At 41.3% G+C, this 27,131-nt stretch overlaps 1 protein-coding gene across 3 annotated transcripts in view; it reads left to right on the forward strand.

Annotated features, from left to right (window-relative positions):
* Positions 1–27,131, forward strand: part of LOC148027539 (DNA topoisomerase, type IA, core) — a 156,702-nt gene that overhangs the window by 84,950 nt on the left and 44,621 nt on the right. For all 3 annotated transcript variants that reach the window (XM_087689265.1, XM_087689267.1, XM_087689266.1), the window contains 4 exons: positions 7,251–7,497; positions 7,724–7,886; positions 7,972–8,091; positions 13,187–13,266. In XM_087689265.1, the coding sequence (XP_087545391.1) occupies positions 7,251–7,497; positions 7,724–7,886; positions 7,972–8,091; positions 13,187–13,266 (610 nt within the window). The remainder of the gene's footprint in view (positions 1–7,250; positions 7,498–7,723; positions 7,887–7,971; positions 8,092–13,186; positions 13,267–27,131) is intronic.

Below are 27,131 nucleotides of genomic sequence, written 5' to 3' on the forward strand. Positions count from 1 at the left end.
TCCACCATCCGATGGTGAGAGGGGGCAGTCTACAACTTTCCTTTCCACTTTGAGAGAGGACGATTTCTTCTCTTGATAGTGACAATGATGATGCTTATAGATTGTGATTCAGACATTGTATTTATTCTACATTTTTGAACATTGTATCTTTACTTGTATTGTGAGGATGACATGATTGTAAAAGGACGCCTGGGTAAGTGAACAATTTCCCAGTGAGGGCATTATTTAAGTGGTACCATTGCATAGCATTTTGTGTGAGCATGCCATTTTGAATTTCCCTTTGCATAATTCTAGTGTATTGGCATTTTGTTTATGTAAACTTGCATTTGTGCGTATTTATTCCTTTTTTGGTCACCTTGAAGCGGTCGACACCATATTTGCAACATTGCACATGGCAGTCTCCAAGGTAGTGTCCCTTGCTTAACTTTGCTAGCTTTCTTTTCTCGCCCATCTTTTTTACCTGTCCACATGCCCACCATATTTGCTTCATATCCCACTAGCCTATTCCTTTGTCATTGACATCCAATAGTGGTAGTGATAGCTTGTTTATTTAGTGAAGGCCTTTGGACTGGCTACTAGTCTTCCATCCGTTTCTTAATCGATCGCCACTTTCCGTTTTTTGAAACACTCCTTATCAAACCACCAAAAAAAGAAAAGAAACACACAGTTCACTGTGGTTTCATCCACCTTTGTAGGACTTTGTAGGCTGCTGGGCAGTCAATGTGCACCCTTTGCTCAATACTCTAGCCTCTCTAGGGTGACTACTTGGATTCCCTTGGTAAGATAACCATCGCCTCTGTAGTCTTGGTAGGCCATTGAGCAGCCACTATGCATCCTTTGTGCAATGCCTTGGTTGCTTTGGGGTGGGACGCCTTGGGGTAGGTACCCATAACAACTAAAATACTAAAAAATTTGGGTTGCCGTTATTTTCTCACTCAGTTTTTTGGGCTTGAGAGGGGTGTTGAGCTAACATAAGCATTAGATGCTGAATTAGCCACTTCAACAGTCCTAGAAAATGCTTAATTAAAGAAAACTTTAAAATGGTGTGGGGTTTGAGAGAGTTTTAAAATGGTGCTAGGTATGAGGTCCTGAAACTTTCTATAAATAGGCATGTTGGCCTCCATTCAGTCTCAATCTCGTTTTTGCAGGTTTTAGGTCCTCTAGCTTCATTGCCCACATTTAGTAAATTTGGTGCTTGTTTCCAATCTCCATCGCATAGTCTACATTGATTCTTGCTGTGTTTGTTGATCAGCCAGATCGTCTATAGCTGGCAAATTGTTGAATTGTTGCATTTATGATCTATGGCTCCTATATGGATTGCCACATCATCATACCTACGTTTTTGCTGCTATCAGCTTGCCACGTCATCATACTTGCATTTTTGCTACTGTTAACCTGCCATGTCATCATCAGCTTGCTGCTGCAGTTTTTCTCTCTCCTTAGGTGCTTGGTCTTTTAGTCTCTCTCTCCTCACTCCCCGTTTGCATGAGATCCAACTTCCACAATTGCATTTGCTGGTGTTCAATCCTTGAAGGCTGCCTTGCTGCATTTGGGGATCTGTTCGGAGCACAACATACTCACTAGCTCATTACCTCTTCCTTCGTCCTTGAGAAATAAGAGTTTGAGGTTCAGAATTCATTCACTGCGCACAGTGTGTTTGTTGCATGGGCACCGTATTTTCAGTAGACATTCACTTTTGTCTTCTCTCTGTTCATTGTCTTAGAGTTACCCTAACCCTAATTATGTTCTATCGGTCTGTGCTTTGTCGTATGTTGGGAATAAAGGGCCATCGTGCCTTTTACATGTGCACGGGTGTGAACACACCCGTAGCACATTTGTACTTTCATATATACATATATCTATCTAAAAAACCTAAAGAGGTATACTCGTCGTTGTATCCACAAGTCGTGCTCACTCTCCTCTCTACTCTACACTCTCTCTCACTCTCTTTGTTGCTAGTAAGCACTGCGTGTCTCGATCCTCGCACCTCGGAGCTCAACAAATTGGTATCAGAGCGCAAGTGTTGAATGCTCCATCAGTCGTGCATGAGTCAGTCAGCAAAGTCGGAGTTGCAGGTTGGGCGACAGGACTAACAAAGTCTAAGTCAACGGGCTGCAGGCATGGGCGACAAGACTGACGGGGGCGTGTTGCTGAGACGATTGGCAAACGGGTCCAATGCAGGCAAACGAAGCGGGTAGATGGGCGCTAGGCAATAGGGGCCACACGGCACAAAGCGCAACTGACGATGGATGCGGCAGCGGACGGGACCAGCATGGCCAAATGGGCGTTGTCAGTCCTGACAGGTCAACAGACCCGTCATCCAAAACATTATTTTCTTCAAAATATTTTTTTTGAAACTCCTCCCTCTAACCGGGGTTCGTGCGCATAATCTCACAGAGTGTAGATTTGTGCAATCTTGGCCCCGAAATTTAGGGCTTTTTCCGGATTTGGAGATTGTGATGCAAAGCAAGACCATTTGTCTCAGAAATTGCAGGAATTCGTGACATTTTGCCTCCGACATTTGGTGCTTTTCATGTACATGCAAAAATTGGACTGAAGTTTACCCAATTTCTCAACATTGATGCACATTGGACCTCGTGCAATTTTGGGCTTTTGTTGTTTGGGCAAAATTTGTGTGCCATTTGGTCATTTTATGTACATGCAGGTTTAATTCCATGCAATTTGGACAGCTAGCACTTGGAAAAATTTGGGGGTTTTGCTGAAATTGCTCTATTTTGGCAAAATTGGCCTCTTCTATGCATGTCAAAGACTGTGCATATGTATGGTTGATGCTTTGAGCACAAAAATTTTGGGGCTTTTGACTGTGCGTGTCAAATTTTGTACCCGTGGGTGCATGTACAACAGAAATTGCAGCTAAAATTTGGGACTTCTCATGCAATGTGATGTATTTTTCCCTGAAACAGCTGTAATCGGTTGTGGAGTGCTGTAGCACAAGGTTTAGTGCTTCTGAAATTTTATCTGCAGATCTGAAATTTCTGCTTCTACGTGGCTATTTATTGCTGGTTGATACTTATTTTTACCTTGGTCACTTGTGTGAAAATTTGCGACTGGATTTGCTGAATTTTTTGGTCACATTTGGGCTGAAAATCATGGCTGGCAGCAGTGACAGCAGTAATCTCATGTACATTAAGAAGCTTGAAGGAGCACATAATTTTGCAATTTGGCAAAAACAATGCTACAATATCCTGTTGCAGAAGAAGCAGGCAAAGCCGATTAAGACCAAAGGGGCAAAGCTCGCAAATATGGAACAAGAAGATTGGGATGAGTTAAACGAGCTTGCACGCTCAACCATTGAGCTATCGATTTCTGATGCTTGGCTGTCTAACATTGAAGCCTTGGATTTTGCATATGCTATTTGGACTGGACTAGAAGAATTGTATGCACAGAAGAGTGCCACAAGCGAAGTGTATTGGCTGGAAAAGCTTATGGACTTGCGTATGAAAGAGGGTACAGCAATGTCTACTCACTTGAGTGATTTTAACTCCATTTTCAGCTAGTTGGTTGCCTTGAAGTTCTTGATTGATGAAGAATTTAAGGCTACGTTCTTGCTTTGCACTTTGTGAGAGAGTTGGGATACATTCAGGACTGCTATGAGCAATTCTAATGCGATTCTTTTGTATGCTGATGTAGAGAGTGCTCTACTCATGGAAGAAATGAATCGGCAGAACAATGCATCTGGTAAGTCCACCAGTGCTTTGCATACTAGGGGCAGATCACAGTAGAAAGGCAAATATGATAGCAAGGGACGCAGTAAATCACGTGGCAAGGATGTTGAATGCGATCATTGTGGCAAGAAGGGTCACTTTAAACTTGACTACTACAAATGGAAGAAAGAAAAAGGAAAGGGCAAGAAGATAGATGATAGCAAGGAAGAGAAAAAAGAGAGTTAGTCTAAGAAGAGCAGTGTCAAAATTGAAGAGGTGAATGCAGTCACTCATGACAGTGACAGTGGGAGTGACGTACTCTTGGTCTCTTCACACTTTAGTGCACATGCTTTACTTGCAGATACGGATGAGGACATGCACACTTGGATTCTCGATTCAGGTGCTTCCTTTCATGTAATCCCTCATCGTGAGTGGTTCTCTTACTATACAGAGGGTCGACATGGTGTTGTTCATCTTGGGGACAGCTATGCATGTGACATTGTAGGTATTGGCAGTGTGCAGTTGTAGTTTCAGCATGGTTCTGTCTTCACACTTTAGCATGTACAGCATGTACCTCAGCTCAAGAAGAGCTTGACTAGCACAGGATAGCTAGATGACGATGGTTTTCATACCACCTTTGGTGATGAGAAATGGAAGATCTGTAAGGGATCTAGGGTTATTGCTAGAGATCGCTAGAGTGATACTTTGTATCTCCTCCATGTATCTAGTATGAGTAACCATGTTGTTGCGGTAACCGAGCAGCCAAGTTTTTCTTTGTGGGATGGTCGGTTGGGATACATGAGTCAAACTGGAATGAAAGTGCTTTCTCGTTTGGGCTACTTGCCTTGTCTTCGTTATGCTGATTTTGAGCATTGTGATAATTGTGTTTATGGTAAACATGCACAAACGTCTCATTAGAAGTATCTTTCACTAAAATCTTCTTCTCTAGTGTTAGTACATTCCGATGTATGTCAGATGCCAGGGTTATCTTTAGGGGGAAAGAAATATTTTGTCACCTTTGTCAATGTTGCTACACGAAAGGTATAGGTTTACCCTATTCGTAGCAAGGACAAAGTGCTTGACAAGTTTAAAAAATTCTTGGCATTTGTTGAAAATCAAACTGATACTCATGTTTCTTCGCTCTGACAATGGTGGGGAATATGTGATCAAGGCCTTTCAAGCATTTTGTGATAGCAAAGGGATAAAGAGGGAGCTCATTGCCCCTTATAATCCATTCCAAAATAGAGTTGAGTGTATGAATCAGACTATACGGGCTAAGGTCCGTACGATGCTGTCTCATGCTACATTACCCCATGGTTTTTCGACAGAGGCTGTTATGACAGCCGTACACATGATTAATGAGTCATCAAATAGGTCTTTGGGGGGGGGGGGGGGGGGGCGAGTTTCCCAGGAAGTGTGGTCAGTCAAGCCACCTTCGTATGCACACTTGAAAGTGTTTGGCTGCGAAGCATTTGTGCGCATTCGTAAAGAAAAATGCAGCAAACATGAGCCAAAGTCTTGTAAATGCATTTTTCTAGAATGTGGTGACGAGGGTGAAATGGGGATCTCGAGAAAAGGAAAGTAGTACGCAGCAATGATGTTATTTTCCGGGAAGATTGCATGCATAAACAACCCGAAAAGACTGAGGAGGTCCGTAGGGTTGTATTCCGGGAAGAAATACCTTTTGGACAGTAAAATGTGCCCGCTGTACAGCTGCAAATACCTGTTGTAAATGAGCTTGCAAATGCAGAAAATAATGCTGGAAATGATCAGCCAACTATTGGCCATAATGATGAGCCACTAGATGTGCAGGAACAGCCAGGACATCAAGCTATTAATGCTGATTTGCAAGCTGAAATGCGAGGACAGCAAGCTGAAAATGCTCAACAGCCAGCAAACAATGATCATTGGGTTAGGAGATCGTCTAGGGCTACTAGACAACCTGATAGATTTGTTCCTGGTGCAAACAATGTGGCTGATTATGTTATGTTGATAGATTGTGGTGAACTGTCTTGCTTCAAGGAAGCAATGGACATACAAGATAACAAGAAATGGTATAAAGACATGTTGTCAAAGATAGAATCTCTTGAGAAAAATGGCATTTGGGACTTGGCGCAGTTGCCTAAAGGGCAAAAAACTCTTCCATGTAATTGGTTTTATAAGATGAAGGTTAGTTCTGGTTCCTCGCCAAAGTATAAAGTGAGATTGGTTACGAAGGGGTACACGTTTAGTGGGAGAGCTTGGCATTACAGAGTTACCTGTTCTCCATTGTGATAGTCTGAGTGCTATCATGCTAGCACGGAATCCCGTCTTTCATGCATACATGTGAAGTATCACTTCGTTAGAGATGTACTTAACAGCAAGAGCATTGAGCTTGTCAAAGTGCATACAGATGATAATCCTGTAGACCTTCTTACAAAGGGTCTTCCAGTAGAGCGGTTTGCTCATTGCCGACAAATGATGGGAGTTGGATAGTTATATGTATTTCAGCTTTGTACATACCTAGACTTAGCTGAATTTTTTTTCTTTCCTTAAGGTACATTGCCTTTAGGTGGGAGTTTGTTGGGAATAAAGGGCTATCGTGCCTTTTACATGTGCATAGGTGTGAAGACACCCTTAGCACATTTGCACTTTTATATATATATCTATCCAAAAAACCTAAAGAGGTACACTCGTCATTGTACCCAGAAGTCGTGCTCACTCTCCTCTCTACTCTACACTCTCTCTCACTCTCTTTGCTGCTAGCAAGCATTGCGTGTCTCGATCCTCGTGTGTCGGAACTCAACATCGTACGATTGGTTTTGTGTTTTTGTGTTTTTAGCATTTCTTCATAGGGACCTCTAGTGGACAGATTGCAGCGCAGTGGACATCTCGTAACATGCAAGTCAGCGACTTTTTACCCTAATGACACCTTTTAGGCTGACATGGCTGTGCAGCTGCTACAGTCTTTTGAGTGGGCTGACCAGCACTAATGCTGGTTGGCTGGTCAGTTTTTTGCCTTTTTGCCCTACATATAAGGGGTATCCATACTCTGCTTTTTCATCACGCTTTTCAACCTCCTTTTCTCTCTGCTGCTGTTATGATCATACTGCTGTTGCAGGTTTCTCTCTCCAGCTGTCATCATCTTCTCTCTCATCTCTCATCAGTTAGATCTCTTCTCTCTGCATTGCATCCTCTCTTACCCTGCAAACTCTTGCAGGGCCCAGTTCGTGTCTTCAGCTTTGTATGCAGCCCTGGTTTCTTCCTCATTGGTTGAGGTTTTGCGTACTTGGTATTCATTGTTTCTATGACCTTTCTTTCTCTTACAGTTGCACCACTGCTTCCGCACTGGCACTCACGTTTCAATGCTGTCTTTTGTTTATGATAATGATTGACATCTTAGCCTACATTCATTGTCTGCATAATCTGTTTTATCGCCTCTGTTCCATCTTCTGTAAATGCTGTGTGTTCCATGGTGCTTTATTGTACTTTGCATTCTATTTTTGCTTTGAACTGATCATATTGTTTTTCCCTGTTCACCACAAACAAATATTGGGATGGTTATCTCTGACAATTTACTTTTGCGTAATTCTTGTTTATGAACAGTGATTGAGAACACAGTGGGAGTCATGAAAAAGGGTTCAAGTGAGCGGGTATTCCGAGCTCGATTTTCTGCAATCAGTGAAAATGATATTCTTCATGCTATGGACCATCTAGTCCAGCCAAACAAAAATGAAGCTTTGGCTGTTGATGCACGCCAAGAGATTGACCTCAAGGTTGGAGTAGCATTCACGCGCTACCAGACACGCTATTTTCAAGGCAAATATGGAAATCTTGATTCCAGTGTTATCTCGTATGCTACTTCCCCTGATAGTGTCAAGTGATTGTAGGGTGAGATTGTTTTTTTGTCAGGAAAAAGAAACTACATTTTTGCATGAAAAGAAAGCCCTACTATTTGAAAAGAGCAGAGGAGAAATTTCAACCTTCAAGGATAATACAATTGTGGAGTAATATATATCTTCATCCAGCTATTACGTACCTGAGGGATCCAAAACAAAATGTTCATGTTGCTTATGTAGGTATGGCCCGTGCCAAACTCCAACACTAGGATTCTGTGTGGAGCGTCACCTTCAAATCACTACATTTACTCCTGAACCATTTTGGAGTATACGTCCACATGTTAGCAAGGGTGGCCATCAACTACAACTGACATGGGAACGTAGTAGGGTTTTTGATCATGATGTAAGAAAATTGCTGATGGATCAAATGCTTTCATGGCAAGTTCAACTTAACAAAATTTCTTATTCATGTTTTTTCTCTTGAACAGGTGGCTATCATGTTTCATAAGATGGTAACTGCTGCTGGGGTACTGGAAGTAAAGGATGTATCGAAGAAAGAGGAGCGGAAAGGGAGACCAACAGGCTTGAATACTGTGAACATGCTGAAGGTAATAGAAGAATCTACTATCAACCACCAGTTGCCATCATAGATTGACATGTATTCTGATATGCAAGAAATGCTATGTTTAAGAAGAAAGCTCGATGTGCTGCTTAACTCGCACTTGGTGTTTATAAGTCAGAGGTTAATCAAGCAAAGTGAAATTTGTTCCAATCTTTCAGCAGCCCAATTTGAATTGTTGTAAGCCTGTAAGTGCAAGTCTCCCCTCGGGAAATAATAAAGCATATGACTGAGCACCTTGCAAATATATGAAGATCCACTTAATAGCTTCTGTGGGCTGTGCGTAAACCTATTTACTTGAGATATTGCATACTATATATTAGGACGTGTGTTGAAAAGCTAAATAAGATAGCCAACAACTTGGTTGTAAATTGCAACATCAGATATCTGTTTACCATCATGCGTGGACAACTTGAGTGGTGGCTCCATAGGAGTGCACATAGGCTTGCGATATTGCATATCAAACCTATGCAAAAGCTTATCCACATACTATTATTGCTTTATGAGTATAAATAGCTCATATCTGACATGCTTTTTACTTGTCTATGGTACCATCATCCTTGCGCTTTTGTTTATCGACCCATTTGGTTCCAATGGCTTTCTTGCCAATGGGACAACTTAACATGTGGTGTAGGGGAAACTTGCTGTAATAAATCTATCTGGCTGTTTTCAGCATGCTCAGACCCCAAAGAAAGTGGTAGGAGGCCTTCAAATACATTACCCAAGTCATTAGTGGCTGGCATTTCAAAATGATCATGTGAAAAGGCTGCATTTTCAGCAAACATCAAAGTTCTATTGACAAACACTTTCTTTGTGCTTGGATCATACAAACGATAGCCTTTGCTTTCCAAATTATAGCCAATAAAAATGCATTTTATGGCTTTGCCATTGAGCTTACCATGAAGCTTCTTTGGTACATGTGCATATGGTATGCATTGAGACACTTGAAAGTAATCAACCTTTGGTTTATTGCCATGCCAAGCCTCAAAAGGTGTGATATCTTTAGTGCCTTTCTAGGTGCACAATTCAAGACATGATTTGCGCACTAAAGACCCTCTAACCAAAACTTGTGTGGCAGCCCTTTTCTTTTAAGCATGCATTTGGTCAACGTGCTGCCTATACTCTCTCTTCTTCAGATGATGATGGCGATTGTATAGTGGATGATAATTTTGTGCCAATCAATCCTCACAGATCCTTGTCATCAACAGATATTCCTCATGAAAGTTTGAATGCTCACATTGTATCTTCTCTTGACTCTCCTCTCCAAGTTTCCTCAAATTTAGGTTTTAATGGTGATGAATGCTACCTCCAATCCGAAGTCTACTTATTCTCATTCTACTTTCTATAAGAAGATCAGAGTTCTTGAAAAGGTTAGTACCTTTTCTAAATGGTCCATTGATGGAAAGGCACCTGAAGAAATTAAGCTACTCATCTATATGGTGTATGCTTATGTTGGCTAAAAAATCCTCGATAAATCCCAAACTAGCAGAATTGATATTCTAAATGCTATGACTCATGGGTTTGTGGGAGGCCTGAAGCAATGGTGGATTTCCATACATTCCCAAGTAAAACTTGCTATTGTACAAAATGCAGATCCTGTACAGTTGGCGCTCATGACAATAGCATGAAAGAATAGTTAGTCCGTTCTCTTCTCGAGCCAATTTCCTTCTATGCAATCAAAAAATGAAGCAGGAAAACATGGACTTTTCTAATAATGTTGGTGTGATTATTCAGACATTTGAACAGACTATAAAGGAGGTCTGTCAACCATAAAAAGTGACTTCTCTTCATCAGAAATTTCCAGAGGTAGTATGTAAAACTGCTTCTAAATATGATACTGATTTTGGCTGCACTCAAGGTTCCTACCAACCCTACAACAATTCTCGATCACATTCTAGATATAGCAAAAGGTTTCTTCAAGACACTCACATTCTCATTCCCACTACTACAATGGTTCCAATGATCACAAGTCAACCCATCACCATAGACCTCACAAAAAACATTCTTATAAGTACACGTAAACAGAGAATCCAAAGCAGAATACAAAGAACAACAATCTCAAATGTTATCTCTGTGGGAGTTATTCTTATCTAGCCAACAAATGTCCATCCAAGAAAAAGAAAACATCTAAAGAATCAGCTAAGGTAAATATGCATCAGCTTAGTGACACTACAACTAGTGATTTTTCATCTGATTTTGAGTCTAGCTATTCTCACTCTCCTACTGAAAGTGAGATTGGAGAAGAAAGCTCATGGTACTCTACTGCTGAATCAGAGATGACCATTGATGATACACTTTACACTGAATCCAGTTTGGATATATCTCCTTTCTCTCCTTCAACTTCTTCCAATTCAATCAGCAGCTCAGATGAACCCATACTACTAGAGACTTTTGAGTTGGTAAATGCCCATTCCATTCATTTTTCTTCCTCTTCCAGGCAAAAAGATAAACCCCTTTGTGGTGCCTCTAGCTCAAGACAAAAATAGAAAGACAAACTACACCAATCAGACAATGATGATTCTGATACTACCACTTTCACTAAAGACTTGTTTGACAAAATGGACCAAAAAGCTAAAGATAAACTTCGCCAAGCATTCTTGTATAATCCTTATAATCTTCCTAAACCAATTATGCTCAGTTCAGATACTATCAAAAAAGCTAATATGTTTGTTCCATATTCATTGGATCAACTATATCGTCCCAAGACCGTTGCTCAATTTATGCAATTCCTCAATCAACCTAGCCAAGAAGTTCAACGTGAGAGCACAGACATGGTTCAAGCTTTTCAACAAATGCAATAAGAATTACATTTACTATGTAAAGTTTTCAAAAGAGTTTTTCGGAGTCAAAGGCAAATTGCATACAATACTACAGACGTGTTAGTAGAATTGCAAACACAAGCTGTTGATAGTGGTTCAAAACCAGTAAATCAAATTAGTGTCTCTTCTACCAAACGTGTGACACATAGAGTGAATGCTTTATCGTCAGGCGGACCCATTTCTATGATTTGTGTTCAACTAAAAAGCATGCCTAAATTTTCCCTATATGTTGATGCACTATCGGATATAGGTTCAAGCCTTACTATTGCGCCCTATGAATTGTTTCCTCTTGATTATATATAGGTATCTAGTCCCAGCATAGTAGAATTGTCCAATAACAAAAAGATCACTCTAATCCATGTCACTCAAGCTTATCTTCATTTGAGTCATATCAAGGTCCCTATTGAAATACAAGTGACGAAACAAATGAGGTATGACTTGCTTCTTGGTACTGATATCCTTGAACACTTGGTCCCATATACCTTTTGGCAAGAACATTTTACTGCCTCGTATTTGGGAAAAAAAGTAGATATCCCTCTACTTACCAAAATTGGTCGGAGTATATATAGTATTGCTGAGCTTTTCCCAAAAGATTGAAGGTACAAAACAGTGGTTGCAAAAAGAACTCAAAAGATATGCTTCTAAAGTTGAGAAAATCATGACTTATCTTCGCTCCTTCATGCATGAAGATCTACTAATGTTTAGAGAAAAAAGAATTGCCTATGCTATAGCTCTACTACTCAAAGCTAATGCCACTCCCACCGAAGTAGTTCATCGAGGCATGAAAGAGGAACATTTAGAATTATGCAAGCAAGAAATTCAGACTTTGCTCTCAAAAGGATTAATTGAACCTACCAATTCACTTTGGTCGTGTCAAGCCTTTTATGTCAACAAGCACTTTGAACAAAAAAGAGGAAGGAAACGCTTGGTCATCAACTATAAATTCTTAGTCTGTGTACCATAAAGACAATGCTCACATGAATCAAAATATGCATAGTCAAGGGGCGGTAAGTACTGCAAATCAGAAAGCATTTTCAGACACATTGGAAGATTGAGGGCTCAAGAGTCTTTTTCTTCTTCGTCTTCATTGTTCATTCTCTTTATTCTTCTCTATCTTATACACACACTATTAGAGATATAAAGTTGCAACATTGGTACCAAAACCATGTCTTTTTCAAGCTGACATGGATCTAGGCCATATCAGAGGCTTTGTATGTTCTAGGTCTAGGTTTCAATCTCTTGTTGGAGTATAGGTCAAAAGTTTTGAATTATAACAAGGATTATGGAGGTGTGAAGTTTCCAAAAACTGCTTTGTGCTCGAAATTCTTGTGAGCAGTTCTTTCAAGGTATGCAACAAAAAATAGCTCTGCTAACTTGTTTGCGCTCCTGCAAGTAGGGCGGTTGCTAAATTTGCTAAGTTTGAATTAGCTACATTTTCTTTTGAGGGCTTTGCATTGATGATCTCAAACTATCTTATTTTTATTGCCACAATTACGAGTAATTAGACCTCGAAAAGGTAATAGGAAGAGGCCAAAAGTTTTGTTTGGACAAAGATTCACCAGTCACAGCTTGCATGTTACACACATTGAAAATTGTATTATTTGGTAAGACATGGAAGTTTAAAACTGCTTTTGGTACAGCTTGTTTTCATCAGAAAAAAGAAAAAGTCAATTAAGGATTGTGTGTCAAGAACATCTTTGATGTTGGAAGCATTTTAAAAATGAGATGGACAGTTTTCTGCTTGTTGAGATTCATAAAAAACGCATGTGGGCTCTTTCCTGCCACAAATATAAATACCATATCAAGCCATTCATCAGCTCTTGACAAATCATAGTTCATGCATGAAATAGTACAAAGCTTGTTTTGGGGCTTTCCCTTGGCATGGTTTTCTAGAAGTCCTGAATGACTAAGTTTTATCACTGAAGCTTCTAGAAGGATATTAAAATTGTAATTCAGTTCCAAAGGTGATAGGGGAGCTATTCTATATGCCCAAAGGAAATGTTTTAGTGGCTTTGGCTCGCTCTCTTGGCTAATATTTGGAGAGCAGGCACCCCCTTAGTGGGCACTGGGGTGTGTGTTATCTCAGGAAAAATATGTTCACGCATTTTCTAATGTTGTGAAATAATCCAGTGAAACCTGGCATGTTCAAGAAATTCTTATGCCAATATCTAAGCTACCCTTATACTTTATCTTTCCACAAGAAGTTATTTTGCAGATTAGACACATGTATAGCAATTTGTCCAACTTGGCATCCACTTGTTTCAGGTGGCATCTAGTGCTCTGGGTATGAGTCCACACCATGCTATGCAAGTTGCTGAGCGGTTATACACACAGGGTTACATAAGGTATGCTTTTGAGTGCTTCTGTAAACTATTAACCAATTGATAGCAGGTATTGCCTCAGTTAAGGTGGATACATGAAGAGATGGAGGGAAATGCCTTCTGATGGATATGGGTACTGTAAAAGTGACCTTTATGCTCATCATGCAAAGTTTGAGCACAAATGAGTAAGATGTTCAGATATATTTGGGACCACGAATTTCTAATATGAATTTTTAGTAGTGCATGTAGTAAGCCTTGGTTTGATCACATACTCCTGGCAAGACACAAATAGTTGAAATATAAAGATGGCCACTGTAGAATGTGAAGTTAGCATAGTCCAACACTTGTGCACTTTGCCTGTTAGATATTTTGGACGCTGTGTCATTCATGTCTCAATCTAGAAGAGGCCTGCAATAGTTGCCTTGTTTCTTGAAGATTTTATCATTTAAAGTGCCAGCCTAAGGGCTTATCTTTTGACCTTTTGTATTTTGTACTCTCCAAGAAATACCAAAATCATGTGCCACCAAAAATGGGCTAGGTATCTAGATGACAAGAAACACCCACAATGTTTCATAGTATAGTGTAATTTACTTTGTATATTGTCCTATTGATCCCCAAGAGTGTGGATGAGATTTGACCATGTGCTGTGCATGCTATTGAAAGGACATACTTTCTGATGATCAATTAATGCACAATAAGGGGGCATGAAATTCTATCAAGTTGGCAGATAGTCACACATTTAGTAAGAGTATGGATGAGCTGAGCCACTCTGCCTCAAATGAAATTATGAGCATCTCGTCTTGAGGGTTAAGGCTCAAAAAAGGAAAAGGCAAACCTTTTGTCTCTCAAGGAATCCTATAGACAGTAATGGGCATCTCCAAGGGGTGTGTGTGAAAACGGAAGCAGGAACATGAACACAGAGAGAAGAGAAAGAGAGAGACAAGATGGATGCAAGATAATGATGGACCACTTTGATCTGAAACTGGTACAAGGCTGGACACAATCAGCCCCGCCCCTGCACATGCAGAGGTGCATTAGTCAGGGGCTAGACTGAGGAAAGTTGAAGAAAGATGCAGGTGATGAGAGGACGATGGAGGTGATGGCAATAGCTGACTGATGGAGGGCAGATAGAGGCAGCCTAAATAGGCAATAGCTGACTGATGGAGGTGATGGCAATAGCTGACTGGTGGAGGGCAGATAGAGGCAGCCTAAATAGGCAGTTTATGTGCTTTATGTGAGCATGTGACACACTTGGTTCTTAGCAAGGGCGAGATCACTCTGATTATTGACCTGAAGAAGAGTAGGTCTTGTCTGTGGGATCTATGGCCTCTGCCTCATGCACGAAAGACCTCCCCAATCGACCTGCTCCGGTGCCTCCATTCTGTGCTGCATGTTCGTACCAGTAGCATTCGTTGCTCCCTCCATCTGTAGCAACATTCCCCCCGGTATCACAGCAGCTAGATTGGTAGCCCCCAACAGTGACGCGCAATGGAAACCTCTGGTTAGACGCTGGAGCATTTTGCGAGTGCCCCCAAGTCAAACACCTTGCACGTCGTCCTCTCTAAGGAACAACTCCTTTCCGTCTGTGCCATAGAGCAGGTACTGAAAGAAACAACAATCTATGGACAGCAGGTCGTAGGACACTCTCCATCTAGGGCCCAGCTTCGCGATTGGCTTCACTCCATGCTACGTATTGGCACAACAAAGATTGTAGAGGCAATTCTCATAGGTAAGGGGATCTTCATGGTTCGACTCACCTCTATGGATGCAGCCCGCGAGCTAGTGGATAGCTCACCTTATGCCTCCACGAAGGGGGTCATTTACATGGTTCCCTGGTATAGTGGCTTCACAATGGAGGAGTTCGCACTCCACAACAGGTTTCCTAGATACCCAGTCACCCTTCTATTCCTCGGACTGGCGGTAGAGTACCGTTAGTTAGTGGAGGACTTTGGATGGCTTTTGGCACAGTTCTTCCTCCCTCCTTGGTGGATGTAGTGACAGTCGCAGGAGTCCCGAAGGTATGCGTGTCTATAAAAGACACAAAGAACATACCCAAGTTTCTTGAGATTGAGGCAGGTAGACACTCTTTCATGCAATAGGTTATTGTGACTGGGCAGCGTGCCCAGTGCCTATAATGCCATGACTTTGGGCATCAGGCAGCAGATTGCATGCGTTCCAAAGCCAAGGCGGCTTAGCTGGCAAAACCACAAGTGGATGCTGACGGTTTCACATGGGTCCAATGACGACAAAGAGAGAGATGGCAGGGGGGGCCTGAGCCAGTCCCTCAGACACAGCTACGACAACAGAGAGCAGGAGGGCGGGCGACAGGCCCCCGTTAGAACACCACGCAGCACCCCTCCACTCATTCCATCCAATAGGATCATAGGTCTCCACCCCCACCACCCACTGAGGTGTCCCAGGCCCCCCTCCCCCCCCCCCCCCCCCCCCCCACTCGAGACCCCCCAGCCCCCATGCTCCCCCCTTCCCTCATGGATCCCCTCTGGACCCTATCCCACAGCCTCCCCCTTCCAGGGCCACTTGGCCCCCCTTACACCGGCCTCATACGTTCGACCATCCCACCACCCCTTACTCGTCCTCTTCCCCACCTTCTCCCCCGCCGATTAGCCCCTGCCATCCTCACCTAGTACATGTGTCCCCCCTCCCTTCCCCCCCATCCATTCCCACAAGGGGTGATGAGCCTCACACAGAAAGAGCAGGTTGACTGCAGGCGACAGCTCTTGGGAATTCCCAAACTTTAGGCGATAGGATCTAGGTTGCTGGCGGCAGCATTTATTGTAGGCGACAATAGCAAGAGGGTTCCCAATAGTAGGTGATAGTATCTACAGGTTGTTGAGATAGGGCAGTAGTAGTAAATGATTGATTTTCTTTAGTTCTTTGCGAAGAAAATCTGAATTTTCTCTCCTCAGCATTCTCTCTCATCTTCGAGTCTTTCTACAACCTTGCTTTGAAGCTTATAGCATGGAGATCATTAGAGGCTGAGAAATTTCAGATTTCTCTATTGTAAACGCTAATCTGCAACAAAAATTAGCGTTTGGTAGCAGCCTCAGGAAGTGTGCCAGAAATTGGAAGCTCCAAGACTTGGATTCAACAAGGCTGAAGCTGTGTTCAGTCAAATTCAAGTGGAGGGACTAGCAAATCAATGAATTTGGGGCATTTTCGATCTCCATCAAAGCGAGTGAAGGCAAATGGACTGCTTGGATCAAGGGGCAAATCAGATTGAAGATTTGCTGGTCATTTTGGACAGCAAGGGGAGTTGGAATACTGAAAAGGATTGAGAAAATCCCATTGTATATCAACTTCTTCATCAAGTTAGTTAAAAAAAAAAATCCGAAAGGGGCGCCAGTTTGGGACCAACAGGGTGTCCATTGTTCAAGATTGTGAGTTAACTTGCATATCTCAGTTTTGTAATAAATGTTGCTGTTCTAACTAAGTTGTAATTAGGGAATTACCACCTATCCACGGAAGGAAGGTTGGTTTCAGAGCGTGGTTCTTTGTGGAGAGATAACTCGACACTTGGGTTATCCCATAGGGGTGCACGTCGATCCTCATGCTTTGCCCAATTGGGATGTCTTCATAAATTCATGACAATTTTATGTCTTGGAAGTCCCAAGGTTGGCCTCTACATGTGCGATTGAAAGGGGCTCAAACAATCATGATTAACATGGTTTCTTTTTTTTCACTGTTGCTTCGATGGACACAAAAGTCATTGCAAGAACTAGTGCGGCTTATCTGCTTTATGCTTTGGAAGAAGCAAGGGAATCAATTGGGCCAAGTGTGGGTATCTTGGCAACATGCTACTACGCCAAAATGGTTCGGTGGTGCTGCCTTGTTGGATATCAAAATTTATATGATGGCTTTATGGTTTGCCCTTTCCTAATCTTTGTGTGTTGGCATCACCTCTGGATAGATATTGCTAGGTTTTTAATAGAGGATATCGGCATTTCTCATGGGTGCACTATTTTCAGGCCTCATAGTGGAATATTTTGCATTCGACTCGATCATTTAAAACTTCAATGTATTTTTGTCTTACCCTCTTGATTGCATCATGGTAAGAGACTCTTCGACTTACCATTTGGCGCCATCTTGATTTATGAAAGGAAGTGAATTTCTTACAAGCAGAGGTTTTAGTTACATCGAGGTTGCTCGATTGGCCTAACAAGCAAGTACAAGTGGATAAATTTAATAGGATGGCGAGACTAGGCTTGAAGACTATTCAGGATGTTGTTATTCCAGGTTAGGCGAGGGTTTATTCTTTTCATAATATTCACTAATACTTTTGAATACTCTAGGTTACATATAGATCTAGTTGAATTTGGAGGATTAGCTTCGGTGGCAGTCCCTTGCTTGCTCCTCATTCCTCATCGTGGTGGTTCGATTGGGCCTTTATGAAATCACAAGATTTTTGTAATGGTTAGGCAATCACATCGACCACAAAAAAGTAGAGGATAAGAGATGGATCACAGAGAAAGCTAATAAAGTTGTGTTTGTTTGGGACAGTATAGCAAGGGTGCAATCGCTTGCTTCATCTCTATGGAAGTCACAGCTTCCCTATCAAGGGAAAGTATTAATATGGAGGCTTGTTATTGGGGGTTTGGCCAACCGCCATGTGTTGCGGGCTTGCAATATATCCTGTGGAAAATGTGTTTTTTGTACTACTTGTGATGAGACCACTACTCATCTTTTCATTTCTTGTTTGGTTGCTAGACAAGTTTCAGATTTCATCTCTAGTGTGTGGACCTTGCTGATGATAGGTTAGAGTATGTCATCCAATCTTCGGTCTTTGGCAAGATGCCATCCATGGCTAGGTTGGAATCCCCCCATCCTTGCCTCTTTCAAATCATGCGATGGACTGGTCTTTACACATTTGTTGGATTCACAATGCTTTTATCTTGAATTCGGCTCGGAATATTTGTGGTCATGTGGATCGTGTGCGGGGCTTGCTATTATGCAGATTTCTTCCATGATTTTTGTTGGCTTCATAATTGGAGAGGTGGCAGCACCACTCAAGGATACTGCTTGCTCCACCCTTGTTGTATCGTCTTCATGATCCTCTTCTTTTGTTCTTGTAGAATGGTGTTTTAACAGTCTTTTGGCTTTATGAGTGGTTGCTGCTGATGTAACCAGCCTTCCACCTCGGATAGGGTGATAAATAATCTGATGAAGTAGTATTTACAGCAATTAACAAATTTACAAACTGAAATGCACACTTTGTCGTATAATCTTGGACATTGGATACCTTGTTGGCCCTAAAACTGGCGCCCCTTTTGGTATTTATTTAAAATAATTGAAAAAGAAGTTGATGTACAATGGGATTCTCCCAACCCCTTTTAGTATTCAAACTCCCCTTGCTATCCAAAATGACCAACAAGTCTTCAATCTGATTTGCTCCTTGATTTACACAATCAAGTGGCCTTCACCCACTTTGATGGAGATGTAAAATGCCCCAAATTCATTGATTTGCCGGTCCTTCCACTTGATTTTGACTAAAAACAGCTTCAGCCCTGTTGAATCCGAGTCTTGGAGCTTCCCATTTCTGACACACTTCTCGAGGCTGTTGCTAAACCCTAATTTTTGCTGTAGAATTAGGGTATACAAGAGAGAAATCTGAAATTTCTTAGCCTCTGGTGATTTCAATGCTGCAATCTTTGGAGCAAGGTTGGGAGATGAGAGAGAATGTTGAGGAGAGAGAATTCAGACTTTCTTCGTGAAGAATTGAAGAAAATCTATCCTTTATTGTTGCTGCCTTGTCTCAACAACTTGTAGATGCAAAGAATTGAAGAAAATCAGTCATTTACTGTTGCTGCGCTGTCTCAACAGCATGCAAATGGTGTCATCTACTATTGATTGGTCTTCTCCTACCCCTCGTTGCCTCAAAAGATTCTCCTATGACTGCCAATCAGATTAACATCTCCTTTCTCTCTCTTGCATGCTGAATACACAAAAATGTCTCTCTCCAGTCTCTAAAGACGTTTTTTAGTCTTGTATGGGCATTTTTTGACAAGTAGCAGCCTTCTTAAATGGTTTTTTCAGCATTATCTATAATTAAATATTACTTTTCAGTTTTTAAATACTGAAAATTAATGTAATATTTATTTTGGTGCCTTAAAAATAATCTGACTGGCCAATAATTAAATTGGCTAGGCAACCTCCATTCTCGAGTGTCTCCATGCCATCTTTGACCATCAGATTTGCGTTAAGTACCATTAAACACCACTTTGTAGTGTCATCAACTGACACTTATGGCCAAATGAATGACCTAGGTCAACAACTGACACTAGATACTAGTAAGTATATGTGCGGCATAACTTACAGTAACTTTTGCCTTTGACATCCTGTGATTTCCTCGGGTCTCGGGCTCGTTAATTTACTCTAATCCCAATTACACCTCACATGTGTAACATTTACTTAACCATGTGATTAAAACTCAATACATATGTTAAGTGAGGTTTCAAAAATACATGTCCTCATGATACCCCTTCCCTTACAATCCTTGCAATTGTCCTCGATTGCATTGCCAAATGCATCAAAAGCAAAATAGTGGATTGGAATTTCCACAAGGCATCATAGTTAACACAACATTGTGTATTGTTGCTCAACCATTCCATATATCCAACACATGTTGAAATTAGCATCTAATCATAACATAACACAAGACTCACATAGAATCTCAAAAAACATTGCTAGATTATCATGTGATATGTCTATTTCTCATGAGCTCAACTCATTTGGCAAAACCAAACCATAGCATAGTATAACCAAGCATAAATCATGGGTAAAACATCAATGGCATCATAACACATGTTGTTCTCCATGGAACCAAATGTAAACCATTGAAAACCAAGCATAATCTGATCATATACTGATCACTTTGCTGATCTGAGAACTGATCACAAACTATTGCAAATGTGACCCCAAACTAATCACAAAATCATTGCAAAAATTGACCAGTAATCAATGAAAAAATTGATGCAAAACTGATCCCAAAAGTGACCATAAACGGTTCTTAAGCTGATAAAAAATTGAGCTGAAATTGATTAGAATTTTTGTCTCAAAATTGAGGTAAAATTCATGCCAAATTGATCATAAGCTGATAGAAAAGTATAGTTCAGTGCCCGGGTGAAACTCATACTCATCTGCATACATCTCATAGTGACTAGTACACTAAGTAGTGACCTCATGGCAAACATGCTGCTAGCGTAGTACCTTGGATGCATGTTGAATACATTCGAGATCCACTACATACGAGAGTTGTCCATAATTGGAGGAGTGGAAGTGCTACCTCTCCCTTGAGCATCATGCAATACTCTAGACCCTTGGTCTGCTGAACTTCACAGAGCCCGTCACCAAGTATCTCCTAGAAACTTTACCTTTGACCTTTCTTTCCTTATATGCCAAAATCAGCTTGGGTACTAAAATCTCATCCAGCTCCTCAACCTCAGGCTGAATTTGAGTAGACATATCCTCTGGCACATCACCATGAAAAGGCCTTAACAAACTGACATGAAAGGCATTGTGTATCCGCCAATGTGGAGGTAATTTCAGCTGATATGCCACATCGTTGATCTTCTCCAACACGTGAAAGGGCCCACTTCGGATACAATCTTTTTTTTCCTTTTATCTTTTTAGTCTTGCCTTTTTAAAACGCAGCAATACATAATTACCCTCTGCAAACTGCAAAGCACGCCTGTGGTGATCAGCTGCCCTCTTTTGCTTTTCTTGCGATCTCTGAAGTGCATATTTTGTCTTTGCATAGGCTCCATCCAAGTTTTCCACATAACAATCAGCCTCAAAGGTCTTATTCTTAGTTTGTAGAATAGGTGGTACCTTCTTGCCATCCTCATCTACCTCAAATGGAGCTTTGCTCGTAGAACTATGCACTATGTTGTTGTAAGAAAACTCAACCAAGGGCAAATACTGCTCCCAGTGTGTCTTGTGGTCTAAAACATAGCACCTCAAAGGATCTAACACTCTGGAATTTGCTGCCTCAGGTTGACCATCTGTTTGCGGATGGAAGAATGATGAGAATTTCAGGGTGGTATCCATATTCTCAAACAACCCCTTCCAAAATAAATTGGTCATCCAAGGGTTTGGTCTGAATCACTAATGATCGACTTTGGCATATCATGATACTTAAAGATGTGCTGCAAAAAACAATCGTGCCATATGATCAATATTTTTTTTCTTTCTCACCGAAATGAAATGGGCTTGTTTGCTAAACCTGCAAATGATAGTCCATATCTTATCATTCCTTGTAGGTGTCTTAGAAAGCTAAAAAATAAAGTCCATCGCAATGCTCTACCAGGGGTTTATTTGGAATAGGCAAGGATTGCAATAAACTCGACATCTTTTGCCTATGATGCTTTACCTTTTGGCATACGATGCATGTCTTAACAAACTGTTCTACATCATGCCTCAAAGCTGGCCAATAAAAGAAATGCTTCATTACCTGGACCATGGAATCAATACCTCTGTGTCTTGCATACGAAGGAGTATGTCTTTTAGTGATAACTCTAGGCCTTTACTTCTTTGTGACACATAGTCGTTCATGCATCATAAAAAATCCATCTCTTAACACAAAGTATTCATGCCTTTGGCCATTGCAAAGCTGATCATAAACATTAGCAAAGTCCAAATCAGCAACATATTGCTCTTTCTTGGCATCCAATTGAGTGTGATAAACCATGCTGACGGCTGAAATTTGTGGCTTACATGACAGTGCATTAGCCACAACATTCTTTTTACCATCAGTATGTACAATCTGAAAATGAGACATAGAGAGAAAATTTGCCCATCTCATATGCTTCTCTGATAACTTTGTTTGCGTCAGAAAGTACCTCAAATTTGATTGTCTATTTGCAGTGTAAAATCAGCCCCCAACAAATAATGTTTCCACGTAGGCAGTGCATGAATTACTGCCAAGAGCTCTTTCTTATAGACCTGCAAATTCTTTTTTGCACCATGGAGAATTTGGCTCTGATAAGGCACAACTCAGCCATCCTGCATAAGAACAACCCCAATGCTTTTACCACATGTATGACATTGAAGTATGAATAACTTTCTTAGATCAAGCAACACAAGCACGGGACCTTAATTCATATTTTCCTTCAACTTTTCAAATGCTGAATTTTCCACTACTATCCATCTAATAGGCACATCCTTCTTCTGCAAGGCATGCAATGGAGATACAATTTCAGCAAACCCGCATACATACTTCGTGTAGTAAGAACGTAAACCTAAGAAGTTGCGGATCTCATGCACATTCTCTTTCAAGAAAGTGGCTGCCTTTCAAATCTTTGAGGACTCCATGAAGTTCCCCCCTAAATAGGCTGCATCAAACTGCTAAATCAAAGTCAAAGCTTTCAGCCTATCTTGTACGCCATTGAAGGACTCAAACTTCACTACTTTTCCACCCTCATCATAGTCTTTTGCTGCCCCTTTGGGTGTCAAGTTGTTATACATTGGCTGCTGCAAAAAGGGTGCATTTGTTGAATTAACATCAAAACCAATGGCAAGCGGAGCATTTGCCTAACCAACATTCATTCCTTGAGCCCCATAAGCATTCAAGGGTGCAGATGTAGTACCAAACATGCTACTTTGAGCCCCAAGCATCAAGCCAATGCTGCTATACATAAGGTTTTGCATATTTCCAGCCATACTTGAATACATTGGACCTTGCACACCATGCATTAGTTGCTGCATACCATAGGGATTTGTGCCTTGCATTTCCATATGCAGTCCTTGTCTAACCATAGCATGAAAAATCATGCTTCCACCAAAATATCATGGCTGCCCCATCATAGCATGCATGGCCGATTGTCCAAAATCCATGGGATTGGCACTTCCATGATGGCCTTGCATTTGCATTCCTTGCCCTGTAAGTTCCAACTATTTTATTTCATTAGCATCTTTGGGAGCTTCAAATGAAGGGTTTGGCATTATCTTTGATGCATCATGCTATTCCAAAGGTGTAAAAGACATATTCTTTAATTGCCTTTGTTGTCCTTCTTTGGATCATTCAAAAATCGGGTAAATTGAGAATCCTTTGTCAATTCAGCAAAGAGATTTGTTGTTGTTCTCATCCGATTCTTGAATTGGTCATCAAATTCCTCTTCACTTTGCTCGTTATCAGCCTCCTTATGCCTTGAAGGCCATGCATCTTGCCCAACAACAATATTTTTAGCTTGTTGTCCATGGTCTGAGCCTTGTCCAAGGTCAAGCATTGCATTTTCTTCATCCCCAAATGAATGTTCATATTGAGAGGCATCATCACTGCTTGAGTCCATCTCATTATATGAATCCATCTCACTGCTTGAATGTTCATACTGAGAGGCATCATCACTGCTTGAGTCCATCTCATTGTATGAAGACACATTGCTGTAATTTCTCAGCTGAGAGTAAAAATCAACACTAGCACAAAGCTTCGGCTTGCAATCACGTGCCTGAGGCCCATCAAATAAAGGGATTGAGTGGTATCTTGGCAATGGAACCATGTAACCAGCCTTCCTCCTCGGATAGGGTGGTAAATAACCTGATTAAGCAGTATTTTCAGCAATTAACAAATTCACAAAATTGAAATGCATAATTTACCATATAATCTTGGACATTGGACATCCTGTTGGCCCCAAAACTAGCTCCCCTTTCGGTATTTCTTTAAGTTAATTGAAGAAGAAGTTGATGTACAATGGGTTTTCCCAATCCCTTTTAGTATTCGAACTCCCCTTGCTGTTCAGAATGACGAGTAAGTCTTCAATCTGATTTGCCCCTTGATTCAGGTAGTCAATTGGCCTTCACTTGCTTTGATGGAGATGAAAAATGCCCCAAATTCATTGATTTTCCGGTTTCTCCACTTGAATTTGACTAAAAATAGCTTCAACCCTATTGAATCCAAGTTTTGAAGCTTCCCATTTTTGACATGCTTCCTGAGGCTGCTTCTAAACCCTAATTTTTTCTGCAGATTAGGGTTTACATTAGAGAAATCTGAAATTTCTCAGCCTTTGGTGATCTCAATCCTGCAGTCTTTGGAGCAAGGCTGGGAGATGAGAGAGAATGTTGAGGAGAGAGAGAATTCAGAATTTCTTCGCGAAGAATTGAAGAAAATCTATCATTTTGTTGCCTTGTCTCAACAACTTGTAGAGGCAAAGAATGAAGAAAGTCAACCATTTACTGCTGCTGCCTTGTCTCAATAGCCTCCTGCAGATGTTGTCACATGCTGTTGATTGGTCTTCTCCTACCCTTGGTTGTCTCAAAAGGTCCTCTTATGGTTGGAAATCAAACCAATAGCATCTTCTTTCTCTCTCTTGTAGGTCGAATATACTAAAATGCCTCTCTCCAGCCTCTAAAGACGTTTTTCAGTCTTGCATGGGCATTTTTGACAAGTGGCAACCTTCCTAAATGGTTTTTCCAGCGTTATCCATAATTAAATATTATTTTCACTCTTTAAATACTGAAAATTAATCTAATAATTATTTCGGTGCCGTGAAAAAAATATGACTAGCCAATAATTAAATTGGCTAGGCAACTTCCATTCTCGAGTGTCTGTGCGCCATCTTTGACCATCAGATTGGCATTAAGTACCATTACACGTCACTTCTGTAGTGTCACCAACTGACACTTATGGCCAAATGAATGACCTAGGCCAACAATTGGCACTAGATACCACTAAGTACTTGTGCGGCATAACTTATAGTAACTTTTGCCTTTGACATCCCATGATTTTCTCGGGTCTTGGGCTCGTAAATTTACTCTAATGCCAGTTGCACCTCACATGTGCAACATTTACTTAAACATGTGATTAAAAATTAATCCATATGTTAAGTGAGGTTTCAAAAATACATGTCCTCATGACAGTCGGTCTTTTGTTGCGGCTTGGGTGCAAGAGTGAAAATAAAACCTCAAACCTCCATGTCTCAAAATGGACCAAATTGGAGAGTGTGCTGTACCCTGAATGGATCCTGAATTGTAGCAGACAACCTTTATATGGAATCAGCTGCACTAAACACAGATCAGAATGAAAAATCTGTCTAGAACAGGCTGATTGGTGGAAATTGTAGCAAGGCGTCCTGTACAGGAGAGAAAACGCGAGATAGCTGCTCATAGATGCAATGCAGGCTGAAAGCACAGCATGTGGCTGCAGGCGACAGCTGCAAAGAGAGTGTGAGTGCTGGGCGGCATTTGGAAGCAGTAAATGCAGCATATACAGGTGCAGTCGATAGGTACAATGATGGCGTCAGCTGCTATATGGCCACGGCAGATTAAAATATAGCTTGTTTGACTGTTGATAGCTGCTGAATGCTCTGAATGGTCAATAGACAGGGTGTGTGCCACAAACGCAGGCTGGACAAATGGTTGATCAGGTTGCCTGGCTGTAGGAGAGGCTGGGCAACACCCGGAACTGAGATATCCCCACTAGTGGTGTGGACAGTAGTGGAATAGAGTGCCAGCTGATGGAGAAACCTGCAAAACAGGATTAAGATTGGCTGGGAAGCCTTGTATTTATAGATGTGGATACTCTCAAAGTTTGGGAGCTGTGAAGATTGATTTTGATTGAATGATGATGATGCACCAAAAGGAAATCCATTGGAATGAGCCTGTGATGTAGAGCTATTACATGACCATTTGCTTGCATAGTCACCTCTTCTTGCATTTACGTAATGGTGTGGATTTGGGTTTGAATGATAACTTACACCCATTACTTGTGTTTCAGGAGAAAGAACTTGCAAACTTTGTATCATACATACCTTGTACCATATTTGTTGGAATGGTGGACATCGGATAGCTCATGTTTCCCGAATTAGTGTGTTCTCTTTTAGTCGGGGTTTCGTGATCCACACTAACATAGATCTCTGACTAGCATGCAAGATCCTCCCAATTGTAGACTTGGTCCATGGAATGATATGCTGAATGTGACAGGTGAGGTGGATTAGGAGCATAGGGTGGTAAGGTACCATGCATAGGATGTGTCGAGTATGTGGATTTGGTCAAGGGACCATGGGGTCACCGAGCATGTAGGATAGTTGCTTGAATGTCTACCAATGCTTCTAGAAAGACATGAAGAGGAGGAAGAATGGAAGAACAAGGTTTCCAAAGGCTGACAAAAGGGGGCCCATAGACTCTAGAGGCTAACATAGGGCCCAAGGGAAGTGTAATGAGGGGGTTCCTCTTTTCTCTTTCTGTGCATGCTAAATAAGGATGGATGGTGATGTCTCCATGCATCAAAAATTGCTGAAATAATTTTATTGTTGGGCTTGTGGCTACGAGGGGAAGAGAAGAAGTAATGCAGGGATGGCTCCCAAGGACCCCCCATAATGCATCTATAGACTAATCTACATGAAAATAACAAAGGCTTCTATGCTTTTGTTTTTGGGTACAGACCACAAACCACAACTTTTGCTAGATAGCTTGATTTATGTATTAGAATTTTGAATGAGACATTTGATTTGATCTAAGCTGAACTAGCTAGAAATGTGTTCCATATCATAGTGAGCCAAACTTTATTATTGAGTGTAAAGCCCCTTCGGGTGTAAACTCCCATTTATCCCACGTGTATAAACTTACGGGTGTGAACACACCCTTTACTTGTACCCTAACATATAAATACATTTTTATTCTTTGTGTACCGTGCAACACACTGGTACACTCTTACTTGATGCTCTCAGCTCTTAGCTCTATCTCTGCTCATTCCAAGCTCGCATTCTAGTAAGCACTCGAGCCCAACAAACTGATAGCTCCAAGAGTGGCACAGGTGGCAGGACAGGATCCAGTCAATAGATAGCATTGGACACATGCAGCAGGTCGAGCTGAGGAAGAAGCGACCAACATAGGCCGCACAGGTTGAGGTGAAGAAAAAGGGACCAGCGGGCATCAAGCGT

Source organism: Lygodium microphyllum, chromosome 12, assembly GCF_053477565.2.
Source record: "Lygodium microphyllum isolate KBCC chromosome 12, Lygodium_microphyllum_v1.1.10, whole genome shotgun sequence".
Lineage (NCBI taxonomy): Eukaryota > Viridiplantae > Streptophyta > Polypodiopsida > Schizaeales > Lygodiaceae > Lygodium > Lygodium microphyllum.